This window comes from Durio zibethinus, chromosome 24, assembly GCF_047325235.1.
Source record: "Durio zibethinus cultivar Kanyao isolate XHJ-2024 chromosome 24, ASM4732523v1, whole genome shotgun sequence".
Lineage (NCBI taxonomy): Eukaryota > Viridiplantae > Streptophyta > Magnoliopsida > Malvales > Malvaceae > Durio > Durio zibethinus.
The window spans coordinates 16,617,347-16,636,350 of NC_143185.1; the positions used below are offsets into that span (position 1 = coordinate 16,617,347).

At 33.1% G+C, this 19,004-nt stretch overlaps 1 protein-coding gene across 1 annotated transcript; it reads left to right on the top strand.

Annotated features, from left to right (window-relative positions):
* Nucleotides 1-1,921: 1,921 nt before the first annotated feature.
* Nucleotides 1,922-2,542, top strand: LOC111316407 (uncharacterized). Its single transcript, XM_022918368.2, has 2 exons — nucleotides 1,922-2,006; nucleotides 2,091-2,542. The coding sequence occupies exons 1-2, from the start codon at nucleotides 1,922-1,924 to the stop codon at nucleotides 2,540-2,542; spliced, it is 537 nt and encodes a 178-aa protein (XP_022774103.2).
* The last annotated feature ends 16,462 nt before the right edge of the window (nucleotides 2,543-19,004 follow it).

Here is a 19,004-nt window from a genome sequence, read left to right on the forward strand (position 1 = left end):
TCGGAGTCCCCAGCCATGGGCTATATGATGACATTTTCTTTGCGTTTAAACTTTCAAGTCATGCTTCGGAGTGCTCGCCCTGGTAAATTCATTAAACTTATTAGTATAAAACTTTTTACCGGGCTGCTTGTGGCCGATGGGCCTAGCTGTTCTATTAAAACTTTAACAGTACGTTTATTAAGTTTTTATTATATATATATAAATCACATTCTAGTTCTTAATTAATAAACAAAGTTGAAAGTTTCGGAAGTACTTGAAAAAATTACACCAAAAGTTGAATTAAGCGATTAAATTTTTATTTTAGGGAATTTTGGTAACTGGTGTCTTAAAGCATTCTTTAAAATTACTATATTAAATAATGTATTCTCCCAATGTATTAAAATTTATCAAATTAATTACCAATTAATGCATTTAATATAAAAATATTATTATAAATAGTAATTTAACTAATCTAAAAAATGCTTTCGTCAAAAAAAAAAAATTAAAATGTTCTTAAGACACTTTAAGAATATTATTAGAAATAGTAATTTAACTAATGTAATGTATTAAAAAAATGCTCTAAATTCAAAAACTCTTAACCTTTTTTATTTGCAAGAAAAAGAAAGACTCTGAGAGAAATACTTACCACTTAACAAAATATTTACGTTATAACTCTTAAAGTTTAAACTCTATTAAATATGAGTTTCATCCAATTATTTATTAATTTATTATTGATTAATGAAATTCATCAAAAGAAAAGTTTTATCCAAAAAGCATGTATTTCAATGACAAAGGTATATAAGATTTATTCACTAGGGATGAATCAAATATGAAACCTTTAAGAACAATTCTATTAAATCTATTTTCATACCAACAGATGAATCTATGGATATCGAGTGTGAAAGAATATTAACTTTAAATATAGAACTTGATTAATCAAAATTTTGATATTATAATGAGATATACATATAGTTATATTTATATGTACATTTTCTGAAAGTAACATGTACATATTCTATAAGCACTATATACATATCCTATAAATATTATGTAAATATCTCAAATGAGTTCCTCACTTTATAAACAATCAATATCTACCTTTTATCAGCTCTAAAACCTTAAATTAAAATTTATAACAATAACAACTATCTAACCCTAAATATAAAATTTCATCAATTAAAATTTTGACATTAAGATTTTGACATTATAATGAGAGGTATATATGCTTATTTCTAAATGTACAAATCTTATAACTATTATGTACATATCCTAAAAGCATTATATACATATATCATATAAATACTATATATATATATCATATAAGTACTATGTACATATTCTATATGCACTATGTACATGTCTTATAAACATTATATGCATATCGTATAAGTAGTATATACATATCTCAAATAAATTCTTATTCCCCCATAAAATATCAATACTTATCTTTTATTACATAAGATTGTACTCTTCAAAATAGCTAAAAACAACCTCAAAATTAAAGAACAAAGTAAAAAATTCTAACACCACAACCTAAATCAATGAAAATGTTTCAATTAAGAAATAATGGTAAATTAAAGCAAATCCAAATAAAATATAAACATCAATTACAAAGTTAAAAAGTGTAAAATTTACATATAAATTTTTTATAAAAAAATAAAATTTTCACCACTAAAACCCTAAATTAAATTTCATAATAATTACAACCAATTAACCTTAAATATAGAACTTAATCAATTAGAATAACTTTCACAGACGCAACCTGCAACAGAACCAAGACCATATGACCTCTGTTTTGAATTACTTAGACATACATAACAAAGAGAAAAATGTACACATCTTTTTAACATAGTAACTTGAATAACAATAACATATACTTCTTACATATATAAATACTGTGAAAAGGAGGACGAAGCACAAGCAGATATGAAAAGGTAAACAGATGGACGTGCTGAATAAAGACCAAGTACAGCTACTGACGATAGGAGCGTGGACAGTTTGGATTGGCAGGAACAACGAGTTGCATGGTGAGACAAGAAGAAACCCAGCCATATCTGCAATACGGGCAAAGAACTACCAGCAGGAAATTATAAGCGCCTAAGAGCAAACAGAGAGGGCACAGGAACCAACTCAGCAGGGCTGGAAACCTCCACCTACAGGACTTCACAAATTGAAGTTTGATGGCGCTGTCAATGTGGAAGGAAAGGTAGGGGGAATAGGAGTGATAATCAGAGACTCAAAGGGGTTGGTTACGAGAACATATGTTTCAAAATGGCCATGGATAACTGAAGCCCTAACTATTGAGACAATAGCAGCTTTACGTGCACTGGAGGTGGGAAAAGTTATGGGAATTAATGAAGTGATCATGGAAGGAGACAATCTGACATTAATGACCAGGCTTAACATTTCACTACAGAATAACTCGTCACCAGGTGTACTCATTGAAGAAATTTGCATACTTGCAAGACAATTCCGATCCTTTAAAGAAGTGCACACAGGAAGAAAAGGGAATGAGGCAGCTCATAAGCTTGCAAGACTTGGCCTACAGGCTCAGGAGGGGTAGAGGATTATCTGGATTTTATCCATAACATTGTTACTACCGAGGCAATTTCTATTGGTAGTTTAGAATATGGTGTATCTTACATTGAGCAGAAAAATCATTTATATGTGATTTAAAAGAAATTACTTATATTACTTAAGTAATTGAGCTAAGTGTTAGAAATGATCAAGTCATTTGGGCTTGCTAAGAGTTTTTTTAGTGGGTCAAACAATTTTAAGGCACTTAGGCTTGTTTGACAAATAGATTTAATTTTTAAATTTTTTTTATTTTTTTTTATTTTGAAATATTACTAACTATGAATAAACATGTTTAAACAAAGAAAAATATAATGGTAAGAATAAATATATATGAACAGGAAAAACATGACTGTTTAAATAAAGTTTATTTAAACAAGAAAATATGATTATACAAAATGTCAAGACTTTTTAAATTGGCTTGATTAGTGACTGTTCATTTATTATAAATAGATATTTCTGCCTGACCAATTTCACTACTTCTGATTAGAGAGTTTTAAGGCTTTGTTGTATCCTATAAATATAATTGTCTTTAAGATAGTATTTTTCACATCTTAAAGCCATATTTTTTTTTCTTATTACTTCTGATTTCTTAAATTCTCTAACATTTTAAAGGCAATTATGGATACTACATCTACTGTTGTCCCTATTGCTGCTATGGATTTGGAATCAAGCATGAAAGTTCATTTTCAAAATCAGATGTAATCAGACTTGATCGTTTTAACAGATCAAACTACACTAGGCGGAGGGACAAAATGGTTTTTCTGTTGACTGCATTAAAGATGTTTTATGTACTTGATCCAAATTTAAAATCAATTCCAAAACCAACCCTTGAATATTCTAATGCTGTTAAAGCAACAAAAAGCAAACGTGAATAAGATGAATTAGTCTGTTGAGGTTATATTTTGAATTCATTATTTGACCATTTTTATGACTTATACAAAAATATAAAAATACCAAAAGAGATATTGACTGGTCTTGGACACAAATACATGAACGAAAAGAAAGGTATAGATAAGTTTATGGCTTTAAAATACTTTGAATTTTCAATAACTGATGACAAACAAATCATGGACCAAGTACACGAGTTGCAAATTCTGGTTTCTAAGTTAAGTGAGCTAGAAATTAAGGTTCCTGATTCACTTTAAGTTGGAGCTATTTTTTTAAAACTTTTTCCTTATTGGAATGGATATAAGAAAAAAGTTTTGTTTTCAATAAAAAACTTTCACTATTAAAGAATTTTAGACTCACAAATAGATTGAAGTGAAAAATCATGCAAAAGATGCACCTTTTCTTAAAGGTCCCAATGTGAATTATGTGAGTGGACAAAATTCTAGAAAAACTCACAAGTCTTTTGGTAAATTTCAAAACAGTTTTAAAGTTAAGAAAAATGGATTTAAGAAATCCAAATTTAACAAGAATAAAATGTGTTTCCATTATGGAAAGAAAGGACATTTGATTAAAGATTATAGATTTAAAAATGCTGAAATTAAGATTGGTTCTAGTTCTAAAAGCAAGGCAAATCTAGTTGAGCAAAAAATTAATGAACTTGTTGCAATGGTGACTGACATGCAAATTGAAATGATCATTAAAGTTCATATAGTTGTTGCAAATAAGTCATCTGATTAGTGGCTAGATTCTAGTGCAACAATTCATGTTTGCAACAAAGAGCAGTTCAAGACTTATGAAGAATGCAAGAGACCAGAAAACATCCTTATGGGAAATCATGTTCCTGCCAAAGTGATTGGGAAAGGAACGGTTGAATTGAAATTCACCATAGGACAGAAACTAACTTAGTGTTTTTCATGTTCTTGAGATTAGAAAGAACCTTATATCTGTAAATCTATTATGTAAGAAAGGCTTTAAGATTGTACTAGAGTATGATAAAGTTATAATGTCCAAAAATGGTGTATTCATTGGAAAAGTATATTCCAATGATGGTATGTTTAAACTAAGCATTGATGAAATACATAATGTTTCTATTTATATTGTTGAGTATCCTTTTTCTTTATGGCATGCTAGATTAGGACATTTAAATTATCAATATATGAATCATATGACTAAGCATGGTTATATACCATACCAGAAAAACCATGAAATTAAATGTGAAATATGTGTCAAAGCAAAAATGACTAAAAAATCATTTCCTAAAGCTGAAAGAAATACAGAATTATTAGAACTCGTACATTTTGATATTTGTGAGTTAAATGGTTTATTAATAAGGAGAGAAAAATGTATTTTAAAACATTTATAGATGATAGTTCTCATTATACTTTTGTGTATCTAATAAGAACAAAAGATGAAGCTTTTGATAAATTCAAATAATATAAATTAGTTGTTGAAAATCAAAAGGAGAAGAAAATAAAAATTATTTGAACTGATAGGGGTGGTGAATATTTTTCATATTCATTTTCTATTTTTTATGAAGATAATTGAATTATTCATCAAAAGACAACTCTTTATGCACCTTAACAAAATGGTTTAGCCGAAAGTAAAAATAGAACCTTCATTGATATGGGAAATAGTATGTTGTTAAATGCTAAATTACCTCTAAATTTTTGGGGAGAAGCACTTTTAACGGTGTAGACACCCAATTTGGTCTAGGCCCGAATCAATTGGGCCCGGTCCAAATGGGTAAGTATATATATATATATTTTTTCTCTTCATTTTATTTTTATTTTTTGTATTTTGTATTTTATTTTATTTCTATTTTATTATTATTATTATTATATATATTTCTTTTCTTTTATTATTTTTTTTCTTGAGTATTTATGTATCTATTAATATGTATATATTATTTTTTTTTCTTTTTTTTCCTGTTAATATTTATGTATTATCTGTTATTTAATTTTAATTTATCTGTTAATTTCTCTGATTTATTTTTGTTTGATTTTTTTTATTTTTATTTTTTGATTTATCTGGCTGAAAATTGGATTGGGATTCAATCAGAAGAGTCCATGTTGGATTCAATGATTGAATCCCGATCCAAAGAGGAATTGGAATTGATCAGAAATTCTTCTGATCAATCCCTATAAAAGGGACCCTCTGGAATAGAAGTAACACACAGAAAAATAGTGAGCAAAAGCTACTGGTTGAGAGAAAAAGGGCGGATAAAAAATTATAGAAGGCTAAAAAAAGGTTTAGAAGTGTTCTAGGAATTAGCAGAAATTTTTTGGAGATTTCAGGAGATTTTTTTTTTTGAAAATTTTTGGAAAATTTTCAGATTCCTGTGACTTTTCCGACGAAGGTTGAATTTTTCGGCAAAAATTTCGGCCAACTTTAAAGTTTTCGACGAGCTGCCCAGTTTTCGATGAAGAATTTCAGAAATCGACCAACTTTTCGATGAACTTCCGACGAAAAACCTAGATTTCGATGAAAAATTTCAGAATCCGGTGAACATTCAACCGGAGTTCTTTGTCCATTTTAGAGAGAAGGGAGAGAAAAATGAAGGAAGAGAGAGAGAGAAAAAAAAGTTTTTGCCGAAAAACGAAGGAAACAGCTTTATATGCCCTTCCAAAACGATGCCATTTTTGCCTTAAGTGACATAGAGGATCCGCGCGTTTTGTCGAGATCCGACCCGACCCGAGCGTCGACCCGCTTCCTGACTCACGCGTGTTTTACTTCTCTGAGCCGTGAGCTGAGCCGAGCCAACATCCCGAGCCTCTTTTTCGAGCCATTTTTCTTTCTTGAGTCGAGTCGAGCCGTACTCCGAGCCGCTTCAGATTTTTTTTTTGAATTTATTTATTTTTATTTATTAGATTAGGTTTAGTTAATATTCTTTTATCTTTATTTTATTTTTATTTTTGTTTTACTTCTCTTTATTTTTTTTTTATTTTTTTATTTTGTTTTATTATTCTATTTTCTTTAAATAAAATTTCAAAAAAAAGTTTTTTGAGGAAAAGTTAAAAGTATCAATTTTTCTTGAAAATCAGAGTTTGCAAAAAATATTTTTGGGGAAAAGTTGAAAGTATTAATTTTCCTTGAAAATCAAAGTTTTCAAAAAATATTTTTGGGAAAAAATTGAAAGTATCAATCTTTCTTAAAAATAAATTTTCAAAAAAAAATATTTTCGAGGAAAAGTTGAAAGTATCAATTTTCCTTGAAAATAAAAGTTTCCAAAAAATATTTTTGGGGAAAATTTGAAAGTATCAATTTTTCTTAAAAATAAATTTTTTAAAAAAATTAATTTTTGAGGAAAAGTTGAAAGTATCAATTTTTCTTGAAAATCAAAGTTTCCAGAAAAATATTTTTTGGGAAAAGTTGAAAGTATCAATTTTCCTTGAAAATAAAAGTTTCCAAAAAATATTTTTGGAAAAAAGTTGAAAGTATCAAATTTTCTTAAAAATAAATTTTCAAAAAAATCAATTTTTGAGGAAAAGTTGAAAGTATCAATTTTTCTTAAAAATAAAAGTTTCCAAAAAATATTTTTGGAGAAAAGTTGAAATTATCAATTTTCCTTGAAAATAAATTTTCAAAAAAATCAATTTTTGGGAAAAAGTTGAAAGTATCAATTTTTCTTAAAAATAAATTTTTTAAAAAATCAATTTTTGAGGAAAAGTTGAAAGTATCAATTTTTCTCGAAATTAAAGTTTCAAAAAAAATATTTTTAGGAAAAAAGTTGAAAGTATCAATTTTCTCTGCGCAAGAAAAATCCTTCTTTTCTTCTTTTTTATTTTGATTTTTCTTTAAATAATCCTACGATGGAGCCTCTGCAAGTGAAACAGTAGTTTTTCTTGCATACTCTTGAGGTGAGGGAATTTTCCCAATTTTCTACTAAAAGTATTAGAGTCAATTGAAAATAATTTCAAATAATTAATTACTTGGTAAAATTTTAAGGCTCATTGGATAACACAAATTTCAGTTGGTACATCTTTTGATGGGCGTTGTAAGGGTGCTATAACCTTCCTCACACGTAACCGAACTCCCGAATCCTGTTCTAGTTAGTAGACCTGAACCTATTCTTTTAAGGACCCTTAAACTTAGGTGTTCCCTAAAAGGACAGATTCTTTAGGTGACCAATCGCACCTAGACAAAAAAAGATTGGTGGCGACTCCTTAAGTCAATGTCTAGCGATAGATCCCCGGATCTAGATGTTATGACATCTTGACGACTCCACTGGAGACTTTGAGAGTCAGGCCAGCAAATAATTTGTGTTATCCAAAAGCCTAATAAAATTGAACCTGTTTGTATATATGTGTTATTATTCATTCATGTTTATTTACCTTGTTAATTATGTCATTCATATGCATGTGCATAACATGAATTGTACACTCGAGCTCCGTCCCTCTAGGAGGGAGTAAAGTACCTATTACTTTCATGAGGTCTAATGCCTCCGCAGTGGCTAGCGAAATACTCCCACTCAAATTGAACCTTTTTCGCTTGTAGCCCGTAATGGGTGAGGATTAGGGTGCCTTACTAGTCTGTGATGGACAAAGATGTAAGGAACAATTTGAGGACCTTTAGACTTTGAACCTAAAATCGCATATAGTGAACCTTAAGAGCGCCTAACCTATAGATAGAGATCACTCTTCCCTTTTAGAATTGACCAAAAGCATAGGATTCATCCCTTTTACTTTGTGTGATGTTTAAATTTACTTAGTTATTTGTTCTTTTTTTGGGTATACTAACCTTTTTCTTATTCTTTTGCATTGGTTCATACGTGTATCATGAAGTTGCATAAAGAACATTTGCTTAAAAAATGATCTTCGACAAATTTTTTTCATGGACGCCAATGAACGTTTAGTTTGTTCTTCATCAGTATTAGCATCTTATGGGACACCCAATGAAGTAAAGGTCCAGTCAGAAAAAACTCAACTGAAGATGAGAGATTGCTTGCCAATTGGGCATGATTCTACTCTGTCTCAAGAAACATCTATCCTCTTCAAATAGAATAATTTAGAGGATTTAGTTTATATCTGAAACAAGATGAGTCCATCAAGATAAGAGCAGTTTTATCAGAAATATGGGCATATAGCACACCTTCTAGCAGTGGTTGTTGATGATCAACTAATCAGAGCTGCAACACAATTCTGGGATCCTGCATACAAGTGTTTCATCTTTAATGAAGCTGATATGACTCTCACGATTGAAGAATACTCAGTTTTATTGGGTCTACACCTCAAAACTCCTGACAAGATATATGTCAAAAAATATAAGTCAAAATTTCATAAAAGTCTCACTCAACTCATGGGGATAGACAAGGAAATTATAGATTTTCATACAAAGAAGAAACAATAACAGGTTTGCCTACCTTGGAAGTTCTTTCCTGAGTTTCTAATGCAACATACAAATAAAGAATGAGGGTTAGACATATTTACCTTGGCTATATACGGACTGGTAATCTTTTCAAAGGTTTTAGGACATATTGAGATAGCGGTGGTTGATTTCTTCGAAAGTGTGATCAATGACTGTAATCCTTCAACGGTAATATTAGCAGAGACTATCAGATCTTTGAGTTATTATCATCGGAATGGAGGGCGCTTCATAGGATGCATACAATTATTGTACTTATGGATGAAAAGCCATTTTGAACAAAAAAATGGTGCTTTCTCGAAGCTTTATATCCGTAATCATTTTTCAATCAAATAATTCTGTGAAAGTGGGTGGTTAAAGCGGAAGTCTAAACAAGAATGGATAACTTTCTTACAAAAGTTAAAAAGTGCCAGGGTGAGATGGTTGGCCCCATGGATGAATCGTGAGCCTATGTTGTATCAATGTAAGGATAGTACAGTGGTTCCACTTCTGGGTTTATGAGAAGTGATGAGTTATGCACCACTCCTAATGAGAAGGTAATTTAAGGGAGAACAGTTTATTCCTATGACTTATGGGCTTCATCAGTTAGATTTTTTTTACAGTGAGCCTAAAGCATTTCAAAGGATGAATGGGATGATTAAAGCATGGAAAGATCCCCAAAGAGTGAGTCTTGGATCGTTCACTGAAAAAGTCACCCCATGGTACTTGGTTTGGAGAACAAAGAGAAGACAAGAAATGGTATTAACTTATGAAATCTCTCAACCACCAACAGAAGAAAAACTTGAAGAGACACCATCAGAATTAGAGCTAGCAACAAAAGAATTTGAGTCTGAAAAGAGCAAGTTAAAGTAACAGATTTAGAAGCTTCAAGAAGAAAAAGCCCAATGGAAAGGTAGAGCCGAAAGTTATGAAGTTAAAGTTCACAAGATAGCTAGAGAACGTGATACAGCTATTGAAGATCTAGCAAAATTACACTAGGAGCATAAAAGGTTATGTGTGAGAGAAAGAGCTAAAGAGATAACCATTGTCGAGCTGACTGAGGAAAATACAAGATTGAAGCAAGAGTATGCCGAATTGGAAGAAAAAAGTACCAAAGCATAGGCAAAAATTAACATGCTAAACAGTTATTTGAGCAGGCTAAGTCAAAAGTTGGATGAACAAGGGGATCACATTGTTGCATTGGTTAGAGAACATAGAGAATTATCATACCAAGTTTGGTGTGGTAAAAGAGAGAATTTAGGAAGGTAGAAATACATTGAGCACTTAACAACCTAAATCCATAAAGGGGTATGTAAGACAAGAGAGATGGTAGAAGAGGCAAAAGCATTAAGACAAGTGGTGACCCCAGTAGGAGAACATAGACAGCGTCTGTTGAACTTCATAGAAGAAGCCAAAGCCCAGTATGAACAGATCAAACAATTTTATGGCTATAATTCTAGGATGATAAACTCAATGTAGATAAAAGTTTTTTTGGAATAAATGAAATCTTTTAGTTGAATATCGTTTCTAAGGTAAATGTTCTTTGCATACATGCATTTTTCATTCATTGCATTTTCATTCATTACACTTGACAAAGTAACCATGCGATAGTCATGCAAATTTACTAATTCTGAGATATGGTATTCAAGATTCCAGGATAGCTCCATTTAACGAGAACCTTACCCATCGATACAACACAAGATCTAGAGCAAGATAAATAGAGCAAAAAAATTTTCATAAATTTGAAAAGATAGAAAAAGCACAGGAGAAGATTGAAAGTGAGCTAAGCAAGATTCTGGAGGCTCTTAATAACATGAATAAAGGAAAAAAAGTTGAAGAAAATGCAAGCCAACAAGTTCTCCCGTTGCAAGAAGTGGTTGATCCTTTATATCCTCTAGGCTTTGGCCCACCTCAAGCCCAATCTGCTCAAGAGGTCCCGTCACAACACTTCACATATCCAACATATCCTGGAATGCCATCAGCTTCTAACCCAGGGCAGTATAATAGCTATGTAAATCTTGTCTTCACTGAAAAGGCAGCAGAACCAATTCCTGATCTAGATGATTTAAAAGAGAAAGAAAAAGAAAAGATAAGAGTGGAAGTTCAAAAAAGCTCCAAGATCAGTATGTTAGAGCAAAGACTACGAGCTGTGAAAAGATTTAGCTTTTATAGGTCAGTTGATGCTGCTGGGCTCTACTTAATCTCTGATGTGATTATTCCCCATAAGTTTAAAGTACCAAAATTTAAAAAATATGATGGTACAAAATGCCCCAAAACTCACATCACAATGTACTGTCGGAAGATTGCAGCTTATGCTCATGATGAAAAACTACTAATGCATGTCTTTTAGGATAGTCTTACTGGCTCTGCGGCCAGATGGTATTTTCAGCTGGACAAAAATCATATTTACTCTTGAAGCGATATGGCACATGACTTCATCGGTCAATATCGACATATTATCGATTTGGCCCCTGATTGTTTATCTTTACAAAATCTGGAAAAAAAGGTAAACAAGTCTTTTAAAGAGTATGCTCAGAGGTGGAGGGATGTTGCTTTTCAGGTACAACCTCTTTTGATCGAGAAAGAAACTATAGTGCTGTTTGTTAGCACTTTAAAACCTCCTTATTATGAAAAGATGATAGAGAATGCAACGAAAAATTTTACTGGTATGATAATCTCGAGAGAAATCATTGAGAGTGCCATCAAGAATGGTAAGCTAGAAGGAAATGAAACATCTAGCAAAAAAGTCCCGAAGAAAAAAGAAACTAAAGCTCAGGCTATGAGCTTTGATAAACAACAATTTGGAGGTTATTTACCTTATCCACTACCAGAATATCTGTCATATCACCCCGCTGTAAATAACACTTCCTTTCACCCATACCAACTATTTACACAATCACCATACCCCCAAACATATCAAACCCCTCATAGGCCTCAAAATATCATGTACAGTCCTAACATTCAGCCTACCCCAAGACCCCAAAATTGCTCAACTAACCTCATTGGTGGTTCACGGGAGCAACAAACTACTCGTGAAAAACCTGTTTTTGACCCAATTCCAATGACTTATACGGAATTATATAAAGAGCTTTACAATAATCATTTGATTGCTCCAAGTAAATTGGAACCCCTAAAGCCACCTTACCCCAAGTGGTACAATCCTACAGCCCACTGTGATTACCATTATGGCATTGCTGGTCACTCCACTAAAAATTACACTACCCTGAAACACAAAGTGCAATGATTGATCAAGGATGGGATGATTTACTTTGATATCAAAAGGGTAACTGCACCGAATGTTAGTGGCAATCTTTTACCGAATCATAATGTGAATGCTATAGGTGAAGAACATGAGTGCCATGTGAAGAAAAAAGTGGTAGATATTAAGACACATTTTAACCAACTGTTTGATATTTTACAGAGAGTAGACATGATATAACTAGTAAGTTCACATAGCTATCATGGAGCATATATAGCTGGTACTAGTTGTAAGTATCATAATGGGGCAATAGGCCATTCCATTGAAACCTGTGAGCAGTTTCACCAAGAGGTGTAAAAACTCTTGGATTCATATCAGATAGAGGTCTATAAAGAAAGAGAAAATTTAAAGAATGTTGAGGTGTCCATGACTGATAGGCCTGTGAAACTGTTTCCAAAATCGGTGACAATTTAGTATGGGAACAAATCGAAGTCAATCATAGATAAGCTCCTCTCCAGGCCGATAACTTTTAAAATCTTGACTCTTTTTTTGTACAAGGATGATAAAGTTGTACCTTAGAGATATGGCTGTGACATTATAGTTCAGGGGCAGGAAGAAGAGGTCTCCAAAGCCAATACTTCTAATATAACTGGTGTAAGAGGCATTACTCGAAGTGAGAGATGTTACACTCCAAAAATGCTAGAGAAGGCTAGAAAAGATAAGACTAAAGAATGTGAAAGATGAAATAATCTTGAGATAAAACCTGAGAAAGATCATCCAAAGCCAGTATCAGAAAGAGAGGTTTATGAATTCCTGAAGCTGGTAAAACATAGCGAGTATTCAGTTGTGGAACAGTTGAATAAAATGCCAGCTCGAATCTCATTATTATCACTGTTGCTGAACTCAGAGCCACATCGAAACGCCCAACTAAAAGTGTTGAATCAGGCATATGTGGCACATAACGTATCTGTTGAATATGTGAACCACCTGGCTAGAAATTTAGTCATGCCAAATCACATTTTATTCAGCGATGATGAGATTCTTTTGGAGGGAAAAGAAAATGCCAAGGCTCTGCATATCACAGTCAAGTATAAGAGCCATATTATAGCCAAGGTCTTTATCGATAATGGCTCTACTATTAATGTCATGCCTATGTCAACTTTGGCAAGGCTACCCATTGATTACTTTCATATGAAGGACGGTCAGATGATTGTGAGAGCCTTTAATAGGACCAAAAGAGAAGTCTTGAGGGATATTAAGATGCCCTTACAAATTGGGCCATGTACCTTTAATGTAAAATTTCAAGTGATGGATATTTCTCCATCCTACAGCTATTTGTTAGGAAGATCATGAATTCATATGGCAGGAGCTGTGCCCTCTACTTTGCACCCAAAGATTAAGTTTAATGTAAAAAGTTAATTAGTAGTGGTAGTTGAGGAGGAAGACATACTAGTGACCCAACCATTGAACACTCCATACGTAGAGACAACCGAAGAAACATTGGAATACTTCTGTCGATCTTTTGAATTGATCAATTCTGTAGGTGAAGGATTTCAAAATCAGTCTTTTTCAAAGATAGTGATGAGCCAAGTCATCAACAAAGGCTGGCATCCAGGACTTGGGCTAGGTAAAAACTTACAGGGAATTAAAGAACCTCTGACAACAATGACAGGGTAGGCCTAGGCTATGAGATGACAGAGTGGGAAGTCAAAAAAAAGCCATCAAGAAAGACAGCAAGACTAATGTTTATCCCACACTTGTATGAAACTTTCAGACCTGGGGGATTCATGTACCCAGATACAAGAAAAAGTGTGGAAGACACTTTTGCCCAGTTAGCCATTAATGTTGTTAAAGATGAAGTGGGGTTTAACCAAGAGGAGTGGGTTTGCCTTTGTCTACCAGATTACGAGCTGAATAATTGGAATGCCATCAAGATGCCTTTAACTTTTGATTTTGATACAATGTAATTGTAACATCCCAATAGCTATTGCCCAAGGTATTAGGGTGATCTTTCTTGTTCGGGCCATTCATCATTTATTTTTTTAATAAAATTAAGAAGTATGCATTTTCATTCATTTCTTCTTGTGTTTTCATTATTTCCATCTTTCCAAGCACATTTTGCCAACATATCTCATTTCATTCAATTTCAGGTCTTTAAATGAACATAAAGATAATCATGATAACAATCAAGAGATTAGCTTTGAGAATTCAATTAACACTGATGAACTTGACAATGAAGAGAATTTTGAAGAATATGTTATGCCTCTGGACCTAATGAGGATGATTGAACAAGAAAATAAGCCAATTGAGCCTTATTAGGAGGTAGTGGACTTAGTGAATCTGGGAAATGAAGAGAATAAGAAAGAGGTCAAAATGGACACTTCATTTTTATCAGAAAATAGGCAACGATTGGCAGACCTACTTCAAAAATTTGTAGATATATTTGCTTGATCTTACTAGGATATGTCAGGACTATGCACAGAGATAGTGGAGCACAGATTACCCTTAAAGCCAGAATGTAAGTCAGTTTAACAGAAACTGAGACGGATGAAGCCCGAAATGCTGCTAAAGATTAAAAAAAAGGTGAAGAAACAATTTGATGCAGGTTTTCTACAAGTGGCTAAGTATCCAGAATGGATAGCCAATATAGTCCCAGTTCTTAAGAAAGATGAAAAAGTACGAATGTGTGTAGACTATCGAGACTTGAATAAGGCTAGCCGAAAGGATAACTTTTCTTTACCTCATATTGACACACTGGTAGATAACACGACTAAGCATTCGATTTTCTCCTTTATGGATAGTTTCTAGGGGTATAATTAGATAAAAATGGTTACAGATGATATGGAAAAGACCACTTTTATGATCATATGAGGAACCTTCTACTACAAAGTCATACCTTTTGGGTTAAAGAATGTTGGGGTAACATATCAAAGGGCCATGGTAACATTCTTCTATGACATGATGCACAAAGAGATCGAGGTGTATGTAGACGATATGATTGTAAAGTCTTGTGAGGATGAAGATCATGTCACTAGCCTCAGAAAGTTATTTGAGAGGTTGAAAAAATTTTAGCTCAAATTAAACCCAGCCAAGTGCACATTGGGGTAAAGTCAGGGAAATTGCTAGGCTTTATGGTCAGTGAAAGAGGAATTGAAGTCGATCCCGATAAGATACGGGCTATTCAAAATTTGTCACCTCCCAGCATACCAAAGGAAGTTCGAGATTTTCTGAGAAGATTGAACTACATTTCTCAGTTTATCTCTCAGCTTACTTACAAATGTGATCCCATATTTAAGCTTTTTCATAAAGATAATCCTGGAAAATGGAATGAAGAATGTCAAGAGGCGTTTGATAAAATTAAGTAATATTTATCGAACCTTCCAGTATTGGTGTCACCTGTTTCAAGAAAACCTTTAATCTTATACTTAACTGTATGTGAAAATTTAGTGGGATGTGTGCTGGGGCAGCAAGACGAGGCTAGCCAAAAAGAGAGAGCTATTTACTATCTGAGTAAAAAGTTTACAGAATATGAATCCAAGTATTTTTCATTGGAGAAAATGTATTGTGCATTAGTGTGGATTGCCAAAAGACTTAGACAGTATATGCTTTATCATACTACATGGCTCATAGTGAAACTGGATCCAATTAAGTATATCTTCAAGAAGCCTTCTTTCTGAGAGGATCGGTAGATGGCAAGTAATGCTATCGGAATATGATATTATATACGTGAGCCAAAAAGTAATAAAAAGGGGCGCTATAATAGAATTTATTACAGATCGTGCTACTGAAGAGTATGAGCCGATGAAGCTAAAATTCCCTGATGAAGACTCAATGAATATCTCTCAACTGGAAGAAATGGAGCATAGAAAAAAATGTTGGAGAATGTACTTTGATGGAGCTGCTAATGTCTTGGGGCATGGAATTGAGGCAATTCTGATCTCTTCAGAAGAACAATACTACCATGTAACAATAAAGTTAAATTTTAATTACATAAATAACATCGCTGAATATGAGGCATGTGTCATGGGCTTACAAGCTATTATAGATAAAAGAGTAAAGGTACTAAAAGTATTTGAAGACTCAACTCTAGTTATATATCAGTTGAAAGAAGAATGGGAGACTAGAGATTCAAAACTTGTTTCGTATCATAAGTATATTCTAGAGTTGATGAAACAATTTGAAGATATCCAGTTTGATCACTTACCTCGAGAAGAAAATTTGATTGCTAATGCATTGGCTACTCTGGCTGTAATGATTCGAATCAATGATAATACTGATATTCAGCCCATCAAGTTAGATGTTAAGGATATACCAGCTTATTGCTCTAATGTAGAGAGAGAAAAAGATGGAAAGCCTTGGTATTATGACATCCTACAGTATACTAAGGATCAGTAATACCTAGTTCAAGCAATAAAAAATGATAAAAGGGTCATCCAAAGATTGGCTATGAGCTTTTTCCTAGATGAGGATGTCCTGTGTAAAAAAAGCAAGGATCAAGTATTATTGAGGTGCGTAAATAAGACTGAAGCGAAGAAAATCATTGAAGAGGTGCATGATAGAATATGTGAGGCACATACCAGTGGATATATGATGGCGAGACAGATCATGAGAGTAGGATATTACTAGTTGATGATGAAGAATGATTGCATTGATTATGCTCGTAAATGCCATAAATGCCAGATATATGCTGATAAGATCCATGCTCCGTCATCTGCTTTACATGTTATGGCACCACTATGGCCATTCTCAATGTGGGGCATAGATGTCATTGGTCCAATCACCCCAAAGGCTTCTAACGGGCACAGATTCATTTTTATGATGATAGATTACTTCACAAAATGGATAGAGACAGCATCATATGCAAGTGTGACACGTTTTGTGGTTTGTAAGTTCATAAAAAAAAAATCATCTGTAGGTATAGACTTTCAGAAAGAATTATTTCAGACAATGTCAAGAATCTAAATAGTAAGATGATGTAAGAAATATGTGCTCAATACAAGATCAGGCATCATAACTCGGTACCATACCGTCTAAAAATGAATGAGGCAGTTGAGGCAGCCAGTAAGAACATAAAAAGGATTTTGGAAAAAATGACTGAGACTTACAAAGATTGACATGAGAAGTTGCCATTTGCATTGTATGCATATCGAACATCAGTTCGCACCTCTACTGGGGCAACTCTATTTTCTTTAGTTTATAGGATGGAAGTTGTACTACCAGTAGAAGTAGAGATCCCCTCTTTGAGAGTTTTAAAAGAAGTTAAGTTGGAAGAAGCTGAATGGATTCGAGAACGTTATGAGCAGTTAAATTTCATAGAAAAAAAAAGATTGACTGCACTGTGCCATGGTCAGCTATATCAAAGAAGAATGATGAGAGCTCATGATAAGAAAATTCAACCCCGTTGCTTTCGAGAAGGAGAGTTGGTCTTGAAAAAAATTCTCTCAATCCAGCACGATAGTAGAGGAAAATGGACTCCGAATTGGGAAGGGCCATATGTGGTGAAACAAGCTTTTTCGGGTGGAGCGCTGATACTGACTGAGGTGGATGGAAATGATTTACCCCATCCTATAAATTCTGATGCTGTGAAGAAATACTATGCTTGAAAAAAAATGAAAAAAATGAAAAAATGAAAAAACAAAAAACAAAAAAATAAAAAAATGAAAAAAAAAGTGAAAAAGGAGGACTCAAGGCGAAAACCCTAAAAGGACGGTTTGAGTCATAGGGGGTTTGTCTAAGTTGAAAACCTGAAAAGGCAGCTTAGATAAGGAGAATATAGCATCGAATTTAAAAGTCCGCTGATATAGAGGCTAGCAAATTCAAAAGAGTTCCAAGTTGTTAAATACATCAAAGGGTTAGATTTTCAGAAAAACTTTGAGATGTGTTATCATGATTATTTAATTGTTCATTTTGGGCTTTGTCCCCATACTTATCCTTGTAATTCTCTCTTGGCTGAAATTAGCCAACATTTTGCTAATAAGAGACATTCTATTTCATTCTTTGTGTCTTTTTATGATGACTGTTTTTCAACCATTCATATTCTTTTCTTCTTAATACCCCACCATGGAAGAAACGTGTAAATGCATTTTTACTTTTTGAGTTTGAAATAATGATAGATGAATGAATAACAACATGAAAGATTTTTACATTACATTGAATAAGTCAAGAGTGATAAAGGTAGAATCGAGATGTTCAGTTCCTGATTAGGATATTGAATTTGGGAAAAGATTTCTTACAGAAAGAATACGAGTGGAAGAGACAATTAAGAGCTACATTAGCTTGATCTTAAAAGAGCAATGTAATTGGATCTTTGAAGAATCAAAAAGCTTGATGCTCAAGAAAAAGCTTGAGAAACTTGAGTACCATACATTGAATAAGAATTAATTGGCCAACATTTGCATGGCATTCATTGAAATTCATATGCATTGCATTGCATACACTACTTTCAGAAAAGTATAGTGTATAAATTCAAGAAGCAGTGATGTTCCAACATCCCACATAGAGAAGATAGATGTGAAGACATTTTCAAAATTGAGAAAAAAAAAACTTGTCAGGTAAGTTCCTAGTCCTTGAAATAGGATGTTTTTTGGTATCAAGGTTGATTTATAAGACTTTTGGGCATAATCTCTTGAAATTCCTTCAAACACAAATTTCAACTCCTTTGGACATGATTGTCAAGGAGCAATTTACTTTTTAAAGTCGTGGTGCCTCTGTTTAGAGGAGCAATTTACTTTTCCAAAGTCGTGGTGCCTCTGTTTAGAGGAGCAATTTACTTCCCCAAAGTCGTGGTGTCTCTGTTTAGAGGAGCAATTTACTTTCCCAAAGTCGTGGTGCCTCTATTTAGAGGAACAATTTATTTTTCAAAGTCATGGTGCCTCTGTTTAGAGGAGTAATTTACTTTCCCAAAGTCATGGTGCCTTTGTTTAGAGGAGAAATTTATTTTCCAAAAGTCGTGATGCCTCTGTTTAGATGAGCAATTTATTGTTTCTCAAAGTCATTGAGCCTCTGCCTAGAGGAGCTTCGA